At 38.2% G+C, this 11,675-nt stretch overlaps 1 protein-coding gene across 1 annotated transcript; it reads right to left on the bottom strand.

The window, feature by feature from the left end:
- Nucleotides 1-9,479: 9,479 nt before the first annotated feature.
- LOC111888026 (uncharacterized) lies at nt 9,480-10,520 on the bottom strand. The gene has a single exon (XM_023884142.1). It carries the CDS (start codon nt 10,518-10,520, stop codon nt 9,480-9,482), a length of 1,041 nt encoding a protein of 346 aa, XP_023739910.1.
- Between the last annotated feature and the right edge of the window lie 1,155 nt (nt 10,521-11,675).

Raw genomic sequence — 11,675 nt, forward strand, 5'->3', positions numbered from 1 at the left:
AACTATTCAAAACTAATTAATTCCATGATTTATGTGTTTAAAGTAGTTTTAATCCAAAAACTCTTCAAGTTCCATAACTTGAGGACAAGTTATGGAAGACTTTAAACTAATAAAAGAATTACTTTTCTTTATTTTTATAACTTATGGAATTAATTAAGGTTACACTTTATTTATATATTTATTAATGAAGTGACTCTTGAACCTCCATAACTAAAGGACAAGACTCTTCATCTTTTGTAACCATCCAAAACTTTTCATTTCATAACTTATGAATTAAATGTTCATAAAAATGAAGACTCTTCATTTTCATGTAACTTATGTGTTTTAAGTGTGTGTTAAAGAAAAGTGACCTTTGGATATCCATAACTTGAGGACAAATTATGGACTCCATTAAAACACATAAATGATCAAGAATTAATCCTAAATGATTCAGCAAATAATTCCTATCATCTTCTAAATTCATAAGAACATGAACATGATCATCAAAATTTCAAGAATTATATGAACACATAAAAATCATGGAATTTTGATATATGCTATTGTAAATGGATTAGAACAACCATTACACCAACTAAAACAAGTTTTAAAACACTAAAACAGTTTAGGGTAATGTTTCTAGTCCATTTCCAACAGCAAAAGTCGAAATTCTGCATTCTGATCATTCCACTCGCCGAGTGCACGAACCTACTCGCCGAGTAGGATGAATTTTGCCTTGAACTCGGCGAGTCCCCCCATGGACTCGGCGAGTCCATCAGCCAGACAGCAACAATTTCAACCTTTTTCACTATTTTGCATCAAGTATCAAACAAGCAAGCCTAGGCTCTGATACCACTGTTGGGTTTTGAGCAATCTAACACTTCCTAAGTATGCATGCAACCCTAATAAACCTTGGATCTATGTTTGTCTAAATACATGCAAAATAATATTTTCCAAGGTTTATAACCTTTCTAACATGGCATGGGGAACATTTCAACATAAAAGAGTTAGAAGAGATTACATACCTTTTAGATGAGTTTGGTTCTTGAGGAGTTTGAGGGCCAAGAACCAATAGTGTGAATGCCTCAAATGGAATCACAAAACACCACAAACTCTTGGAAAACTTTGAGAGAGAATACACACTTGTATTTTCGGCCACACACAAGCACACACACACTAGTTCCACTAGTTTCCCTTAGGGGCCATTTCATGAAACATAAGCATGTTTATATAGTGTACATAATTAGGGTGAAACCCTAATAACCCATGACCTTTCCTTTCTAAGGATTCATGGGTTAAAAGCTCCATGGATCATCCATGGACTTCCATATAAGCCTAGCCCATTAACAAATGAGTGTTAGCTCACACCATATAAAACCAATAGCCCATAATCTAATTAGTCTTCCTTTTAATCTCTAAATTAATTCATAATTAATTTAAGACTAAGACTAATTAAATAACATAACTTCATATTAATATATTATAACTTATAATATATTAATAAACATATGTGTATAACTCTCATAAAATTATCCATGAATAGTTCGGGTGAGATGCAACCCAAATGGACCATGCCGGGTCGGGTCAAGTATATACCAAATAAGTTATGGACTTAGACACCTTATCCAACACTAACATCTATTTATATGAACACTAACTGTCCACGAGTGTACAGCCGCACACAGGGTGTGCGGCCGCACACACATGTCTAACCGTACACAGCCTCACAAAATACATATTAAATGACTGAAAACCCAATTGCCTAGAAAAGCAAAGTATAAACCATATTTTTAAGCCAACAATCTCCCCCTTGGTTTATAGATTTCTTTTCTAATTGACCTAATAAGCTCCCCCTAAAAAGTAGATGAATTTTCTTATTAATCTTCAATTGGAGATTGGCTTCAACATTTATCTTCGATTTCTTCACAGCATCAGGATGAACATATGAATCTTCCATGAATGACTTCATCATGAGTAGTTGGGCATTTCTTCAAAATTTGACTCTAAACGCATATTGGGTGAGGAGGCTTGATGAAAAGATTCTTAAAAGATAGCACTATCAGCTTGAGAATCTTCAGAGAGAATAGAGAGAACGAATCTTCTGGATCACTTCAGCAGGTTTATAGATAGCAACAGATTGATTGACGAGGCTTCAATGCAATCTATCATATAATCTTCAAGCACAGCTTGACCTTGCTTCTGAGGTTGAAGGATTGAATTTTTAAAGAATAATCTTCATTTCTTGCTCCTTCGAATGAAAATTCTTCGATGCTCACGGATGAAGCCTTCGCTCAGAAAATCTTCAATACAGTCTCCACGAGTCTCATCTACGTCTGAAATCACTTTTCAAGACAAAACAAAACTAAAAGAAAACTTAGTACAAAAACAAAAATATTTTTGGATTTTTTGATTTTCTTAAACAAGAAATAAAACATAAATAACACTATTTTTTGGATTTTTTTTAAATTTTCTGATTTTTGTTTGGTTTTTAAAATTATTAATTCTCCCCTAATATTTAAATTAGAAGAAACTATGAACAAATTTAACAAAAATAAAATGATATCTAACTTTAAGAATGATTTGGGATCAAAGTTTTAAGACAGCCTTTATCTGCTTGTCGGTACCTTTTATCTTCACGTCTGTGTCTGGTCGATCGCCGGTATTCTGGTCCACTTAAACAGGAAAAATTGTGACAATTTTAGGACATACTAATAATTGTAAGAGAAAGTGATCCTAAGTTCCTAGATTCTATATCTGAACCTAAGTTCCTAGATACTATATCTTAAGGACCATTCAGCTGACGACAACCAGGGATATTGTTTTCCACCTAAATTGAGCAGTGAGATCTACAGACAATCTATATGTGTCCAATTTTAATTGTACTAGAACGCGTTTCCTGCTTCCTGATATGCCCCATCAATCAAAGACTTCCAGAATACTCCTTACATCGGGTGAGCAGACAACTATAAAGAGAAAAGATAGATTTAGAATGCATATACTATACATCCAGGTCGGATCTCTTCAAATCACGCAGAGGGTGAAACATATGACTAACTGAAGTTCTAGAGGGGTTGAGAAGTAGAATGGTGCATATACTGTGTACCAGGTCGGATTGTGAGTCACGCAAAGGAGACAGTATATGGCTAACAGATAGAAAGAATTGCATAGATAGAATATGCAGAGAAATAGAGTTGCATATGTTACAGTCTAGGTCAGATTTTGAGTCACACAAAGGAGGTAACATATGACTAACAGATAGAAAGAAAGAATATAACCTTCTACAGACCTAATTTATTGAAATTCACCATTCGTTCCATCAGTACTGGAATTAAGGACAAAATCCGCACATCGAGGAAGAGTCAATCCACAGTTCCAAGTACAGGTTCTTTAATGTGACCAGTAGATTCCCATATATATCTCCCTACTCAACCTATCCAAGCGTCGCATTTTCAGGATAAACGGATCTAACTAGGTCAAGATTTGTCAAGTCTATAAATTTTCTAAGTTCAACTCTGCCTAGTCAAGTCCATTTAAATCCTTTGTGCCTACCACTGCATCGAACACAGAGCCTAGACAATTCAGCTTTGGTACTTTACACAGACTCAGATTACCCGTTATCCTTGTTGATATCACTTCCCAAAAATAACTACTAACGAAAAACTATTAAGATAATGAAGAATTGTCTTTAAAACGAATCAGAGTAAGATAAACTCAAGAGTATAGAGAAGAAAACTCAAACCGTAAGTCACCAATTGAATTTGCATCCAGAAGGTCTAAGAACAACACGCATAATCTCAGAAAAGATCCCAAAATTCTTCATGTCGTTAAGCACAAACCCCATGTGATCCTCTCCTTCCTTCCTTTCTCCCGCAAAGGACACATACTCTCAAACAAAGTTCTAAGTGTTGCACAGTTGAGAGATGCCTCCTATCATGTGTCTAGAATAGCCATTATCAACAAACCGAAGTCTGATGATATGCCTCCATAGCTGTTCCGACACAGAGCGCGCTCGGTTGGTATTTGCAACCCAGTCAATTTTGAAACTGATTTGAACTTTTTCATCCTTGCACGGTACTCTCTCCCGTGACATATCCTATTTATCACAAACAGAAGATGTAGAAATATTAGAATCGTTAGAAGATTTGGGAGATTGAACCTTTGGAACCCATTTGTAGTTGGGTTTAACCCATTTCTTTTTTTAAACCGATGGGTGCCTCGGCACTTGATTTTGAACTTGAAGCCGATCGTCGAGATGACTTTGACCTAACTGGTCTTGCCTTCACTGGAGCATTTCTTCGATTGGACTTCTTGGCCGACATTCCCTTCATGCCTTTGGGATTCAGATTCTTGGCCTTCTACGCGTTCCAGTCACCATTGTCTGAACGTGACCTTGAGGGGTTTCTTTTAGAAAATCTCCCTCTCGGTGCGTTTTGCCAGCCTTGTACATAGTAAGGAACAAATGCTCGATTAGGACAATTTCTGGCAATGTGTCTAGGTGTTCCATAGTGAAAGCAAGTCTTTTTCTTCACTGTGAAGTTGTTTCTTCCTGCCCCTGGTGACGTATCCTTGCCTTGTCTCTGGTTGTTCCCACATGCACACTTACAACAAGCCGTCGGCTTCGCATGGTTTGGAGGCCTGTATTTCTCAACAGCAGGTTGATCAGAAGCAACTGAGTTCGAAGCAACATATTCAGAGTTCAAGGAGTCATTGGATTGTTCAATAGTTTTCTCCTTGTTCTCATCTTCTACTACTTTACCTGCACATGTAACAGAATCATTAGAAACGTTCACTTCATCCTTTTTTTTGGCACAAATGCAACAGGTTTCCCATATTGGAGATGTGCCTCCTTGTCAATTTCTTCCTGTGTCATAGGGATGGATATGTAGTTATGATTAAAAGGTGGAGGAACACAATCATACGCTAAACCCTTGTTTTGATTATCTTTGAATTTTAATTGGCTTTCAAATAATGACTCGATTGTCTTACTTGACGCAATATAATTTTTGAAACTAATATCTATTTTTACATACTTAATTTTCAAAGCGTCAAGTTCCTCAGTTACAACACCAAGTTTTTTCTTAATGTAATCATAATTTTCACACTTGTTGCTGTAATCTTCTTGCAGTTTTCGGAAATCCTTAATTTTGGCTTCTATTTGTGCTTTCAGAGGTTTCTGTCCTTTTCTGAGTTGATATCCTTCGTATTTTAAGTCCTCATTCTCTCTCTTGATTACATCTATTGATTCTCGTAAAAATTTAATAGTTTTAACACAAGATGGAGAACATGAAACTTCATTTACCGGAATGGATGGGGAAGTCATCATTTTTTTTAATTGCCCTTTGACTTAAAAACCGAAAAAGTCAACTTTAAAAGTCAAATTGAAAAAGTCAAACTTGAAAAGTCAAACTTAAAAGTCAAACCGAAAAGCTAAATTTGAAAATTTAAAATTTAAACGAGAAAGTCAAATTTTAATGTCAAAGGTCAAATCTTAAAAGTCAAAGTCAAAATTTTAGATAAAAAAAAATCAAAAATGAAAACTAAAATTTTTGGTTGAAATTGGAATTTAAAGATAAAAAGAAATTGAATTTTTGGGTTGAATTTGTTAGTTTGCAAAATTAGATGCAAAAAGGACGAGTTATATTTTAAGTTTCGGAAAAATGACATAAGGAGCCTCCTAGTTGAGTTGGTTAAGGCGTGGGGCTGTGAACTAGAGGTCCTAGGTTCGAATCTTGCTACCCCTGGATTTCTTTTCATTTATTTTGTGCTGGGAACACGTTAAGTTTAAAAGGAACGAGATCTTTAACAAGTTCCTTGGTAGATCAAGTGGTAAGAGGTGTTTGATGACTTAGAGGTCCTGTGTTCGAATCTAGGAGCCTAACAAATTCTTTCCCCTTTTTTTTTTATGTACACAGTGCGAACTTCGGACCGAGCCGCACATCTTTAATAGGTTCGCGAAAAGAACGACGTTTTTCACCATTTTTTGCTCCAAAACTCGATCAAAAACTCATTTTTATGAAAAATGCAAAGAAGAAACCCACCTTATTTTTCAGAGATCTATCCAAACATGCAATAATCTTTTCAAAATAAGATAAAATAAGCTCCAGATCTGACAAAATTGATTGATACAACCTTGCTCTGATACCACTTGTAAGTCCCCAAAATTGCTTGTGTATCAATCAGATCCAATTGATGGTGCGGAATCCCGATCAATTGGATTATGTCAGATCAAAATAGAAGAGAAGGAGAAGAAGAATTAAGATGAGTCTAATGATGTATTGATGATATGAATTATGCTCCTTACAATAGATTCTCTCACACACACTCTTCTTCTCTCTAACTTTCTCTCTCTCTAAAACAAGCTCCTTGGTTATGCACTCCTCACCCACCTAACATCTATTATATGAACACTAACTGTCCACGAGTGTATAGCCTCACACACATGTCTAACCGTACACAGCCTCACAAAATACATATTAAATGACTGAAAACCCAATTGCCTAGAAAAGCAAAGTATAAACCATATTTTTGACCCAACAACAATTATAAGTCCCCAAAATTGCTTGGGTATCAATCAGATCCAATTGATGATGCGGAATCCCAATCAATTGGATGATGTCAGATCAATTAGAAGAGAATGAGAAGAAGAATTAAGACGAATCTAATGATATATTGATGATATGTTGATGCTTCTTACAATAGATTCTCTCACACACACTATTCTTCACTTTAACATTCTCTCTCTTCTCTCGCCTTACACTCCCACATGCACTCCTCTATTTATAGCACTCCCAGCAGTACACGAGTGTACAGCTGCACACGCGTGTACGACCGTACACAAGGTGTGCGGCCGCACACACATGTGCAGCCGTACACAGCCACAAAATTACATATTACATTATAGAAAAATATATTTTCCTAGAAAAGCAAAGTATAAACCATATTTTTTGACCCAACAATTTCAATCGCGAATGATAAAGCAAAACCCTATGTCCCGGCTCAAAATGTTTGCGGGTAATGGACTTGTCATGGAAAAGCTTTGTCCTTTCCTTGTAAATTCTTGAGTTTTCATAGGAGTCATTTCTCAACTCCTCGAACTCTTGGAGTGGAAGCTTCCTATGCCTTCCCGCCTCATCGATGCTGAAGTTGCATTGTTTGACCGCCCAAAATGCATGGTGTTCCAGTTCCACGGGGATATGACATGGTTTTCCAAAGACTAACCTAAATAGGGACATTCCTATCGGGGTCTTATACGTGGTCCGATAGGCCCACAAGGCATCATCAAGCCTTGAACTCCAGTCTTTTCTTGAGGGATTCACTGTTTTCTCAAGTATACTCTTCACTTCACGATTCGAAACCTCTGCTTGACCGTTCATTTGAAGGTCATATGCTGTTGAAACATGGTGGGTCACATTATACTTCTTCAATAAAGCCTCCATAATCTTGTTACAAAAATCCGTCCCTCGATCACTAATCAAAGCCCTAGGCACACCAAATCTCACAAAAACATTAGACTTTAAAAACTCGGTAACCGTTTTGGCATCATCCGATCTTGTGGCTTTGGCCTCAACCCATTTAGAAACATAGTCAATCGCGAGCAAAATATAAATGTTGCCAAATGAGACGGGAAACGGGCCCATGAAATCAATCCCCCATACGTCAAAAATTTCACAAATGAGGATTGGATTTTGGAGCATTTGGCTCTTTTGCGAAATGTTTCCCATCCTTTGGCACCGCTCACAACTTTTGCAAAACAAGTAACAATTGCGTGACATGGTTGGCCAAAATAATCCACACTTAAGGACCTTTCTCAAAGTCCGGCTAGGTCCGAAGTGTCCCCCACAATAAAATTCATGACAAAATTGCAAAATGGATTGGTGCTCTTGTTGGTGCACACATCGCCTAATGATTTGATCGGGACAATGTTTCCACAAATAAGGTTCATCCCACACATAGTATTTTGCATCACTTTTCAACTTGTCTTTTTGAGCACGTGTGAATGTGTCGGGATACCTCTTCGTGACCAAAAAGTTAACGATATCAGCGTACCAAGGAGTAGATTGAGTGAGGGAAAAGAGATGCTCATCCGGAAACTCGTCCCGCAATGGGAGAGGAGTTTCATTTGAAGTGATACGGCTTAGATGATCGGCAACAAGGTTCTCGCATCCGCTCTTGTCCCGGATTTCCAAATCAAATTCTTGTAACAATAAAATCCACCAGATGAGTCTAGGCTTTGCATCTTTCTTCGTCATCAAGTACTTAACTGCCGCGTGATCCGAATACACTATGACCTTGGTACCAAGTAGGTATTGTCTAAATTTCTCCAAGGCGAACACTATGGCCAATAGCTCCTTCTCCATAGTAGAGTAGTTGCTTTGAGCATTGTCTAGTGTCCTTGATGCATAGTAGATCACATGGGAGGCCCTCCCATTCTTTTGACCCAAAACGGCGCCTATTGCATAGTTGCTTGCATCACACATAATCTCAAATGGGAGATCCCACTTTGGTGCTTGCATGATGGGTGCGGATGTGAGCAACTCTTGGAGCTTGTCGAAAGCTTCTTTGCACGCCTCGTTGAATTCGGAATCAACATCCTTTTGCAAGAGTTGGCACATTGGTCTTGTTATCTTCGAAAAGTCCTTGATAAATCGTCGGTAGAAACCTGCATGGCCCAAAAAAGAACGAACTTCTCGAACACAAGTCGGGTAAGGTAAGCTTTGAATAACATCAATTTTTGCCTTATCTACCTCAATTCCTTTCTTTGACATAATGTGACCCAAAATAAGACCTTGACTCACCATGAAATGACATTTCTCAAAATTTAAAACAAAATTTGTTTCAATGCATCTTTTTAAAATTTTGGTGAGATTGGTCAAACACTCTTGAAAGGAGTTGCCATATACCGTGAAATCATCCATAAAAACTTCAATTATATTTTCAACATATTCCGAAAAGATACTAACCATACAACGTTGGAAAGTGTCCATGGCGTTACACAATCCGAATGGCATTCTACGGTATGGGAAAGTGCCAAATGGACATGTAAAAGTTGTCTTTTCTTGATCTTCCGGTGCCACCGGCATTTGGTGAAAACCGGAATACCCGTCGAGACAACAATAGTTGGATTTTCCGGCCAACCTTTCTAACATTTGATCAATGAAAGGTAATGGAAAATGATCTTTTCGTGTGCTTGCATTGAGTTTGCGGTAGTCAATACATACTCTCCATCCGTTTTGCACACGGGTGGGGACCATCATACCTTTTTTGTTCTCGACCACTGTGATTCCCGTCTTCTTCGGAACGACTAGGACCGGGCTCACCCATTTGCTATCTGAGATTGGATAGATCATCCCCGCATCAAGGAGCTTCAAAATCTCTTTCTTGACCACTTCCATCATTGGCAGATTAAACCTTCTTTGCGCGTCTCTACTCGGCTTACATTCATCCTCCATTAAGATTTTGTGCATACATGTGGAGGGACTCAAACCCTTGATATCCGCAATTGTCTAACCCATTGCTTCTTTATCTTCCCTCAACACCTCGAGGAGCTTTTCTTCTTCACACTTGGTTAGGTGAGTTGAAATGATGACCGGAAGAGTCTCGTTGTCTCCTAAGTACGCATACTTCAAATGTTGAGGAAGGGACTTCAATTCTAATTCTGGCGGTTGGACAAGGGAGGGTGGCAATCTCATGTGAGTTTGAGGTAATTCAAATTGCTTCACACTAAATTGGGTGGTCTTCTTGATCTCCAAATTGTTGACTAATCTTTCAATTTTGGGGTCTAGCGAGTAGAGCTTCAACTTCTTGGCTAATTTTGCACAATCAAACCCCTTGCTCAAAACCATCTCTAACATGTCATCATCACACAACTCGAACAATTCTTGAGCTAATTGTTCGACAACATCTATAAAGCACAAAGATGAAACATCACTAGGATACCTCATAGCATCATAAATGTTAAAACTTATTGTTTCACCATCAAATTCCATTGTTAAGCTTCCCGCATACACATCAATCTTTGTTCTAGCCGTCTTCAAGAATGGTCTCCCAAGTAAGATTATACCTGATTTTGATGATACTTGTTCATCTAGGTCAATCACATAGAAATCCGTCGGGAAGACCAATTGGTTTACTTGCACTAGGACATCTTCCAAAACACCTCTAGGTAAGACACTTGATTTATCCGCAAGAGAGATTATGACACCGGTTTCACTTAAGGGTCTGACATTCAATGATTCATACACAGAGTAGGGCATGACACGGATAGAGGCACCAAGATCAAGCATAGCACTACTAAAAGTGACATCTCCAATATTGCAAGGGACCGTGAATATTTCGAGATCTTTACACTTGGGTGGAAGTTTCCTTTGTAAAACCGCGAATGCATTTTCGTTCATCAAGATTTTCTCATTTCCTTTCAACTTTGTCTTGTTGGTGCAATGCTCCTTCAAGAATTTTTCATATCTCGGAATTTGTTTGATTGCATCAAGTAAAGGAATGTTTACTTCCACTTTTCGGAAGGTGTCTAAAATCTCTTTCTCCTCCATATTCTTCTTTGAAGTTGCAAGTCGGGAGGGGAATGGTGGTTGAGTGGGTATTGGTGTCACTAGAGGGGTAATCTTCTTTGGGGCTCCGACTTGTGTATCAATATTGATTATAGGTTCTTCAACGGGAATGATCTCTATTTCTTCATCTTCTTCCCTTGGCTTCTTCTTTGAACTACTTTCTCTGGATTGTTTGCCACTTCTCAAGGTCACCACATTGACATTTTGGGTTCTTTTCGGTTTGAGAAGGTAGTTTACCACGAGATTCCAACTTGCTTATGGATGTAACTATATCTCCCATTTGTGCTTCAAGGTTGGAGATACTAGTCCTTGTATCTTTTTGGAATTGTTGGGTACTAGTAGCTAGGGATTTGACAATGTCTACAAGAGACATTCCGGAGCTACTTAGTTGAGATTGAGGAGGTTGTTGATGATGATGTGGAGGGTGCGGTTTGGGTTGATATTGTGGTTGTTGATGTTGGTAATGAAGTTGTGGTGGCGGATAGGATGGTCTAACCAATTCATTTTGAGGCAATGGTCTTGGGTTGTAGCTCATGTTGGGATTTGGCTTCCGACTTGAATTGTAAGCATTTTGGTAACTAGATGGTTTGTTGTGGTAGTTTTGGAACTCTCCCGTGGGATTCACATGCTCTGCATCTTCTTGAAGGATGGGAAACATAATCATGAATTGTAAGAATTTTGGTAACTAGATGGTTTGTTGTGGTAGTTTTGGAACTCTCCCGTGGCATTCACATGCTCTGCATCTTCTTGAAGGATGGGAAACATATCCGTAGGATGTCCCATGGTTGCACATGTCCCAAGTTGTTGAACCTCTCCCAATAATCATGAAAAGTCTCATTTTGACCTTGGCGGATTCCACAAATCTCATTTCTAAGACTTGAGACTCTTGAAGCGGGATAGAACTTATCAAGAAAAGCTCTTGCCATGTCAGTCCATGAGTTGATTAACCCCGAGGGAAGATAGAATAACTAATCCTTTGCTCTATCGGCCAATGAAAAGAGGAATGCCCTTAGCTTGATTTGGTCATCGGTTGACCCTTGTGGCTTCATGCTAGTGCAAATAATGTGGAACATCTTCAAGTGCTTATGTGGGTCGTCGTTCTCCAATCCATGAAAAGTTGGGAGGTGATGGACTAAA

This window comes from Lactuca sativa, chromosome 3 (genome assembly GCF_002870075.4).
Source record: "Lactuca sativa cultivar Salinas chromosome 3, Lsat_Salinas_v11, whole genome shotgun sequence".
Taxonomy (NCBI): domain Eukaryota; kingdom Viridiplantae; phylum Streptophyta; class Magnoliopsida; order Asterales; family Asteraceae; genus Lactuca; species Lactuca sativa.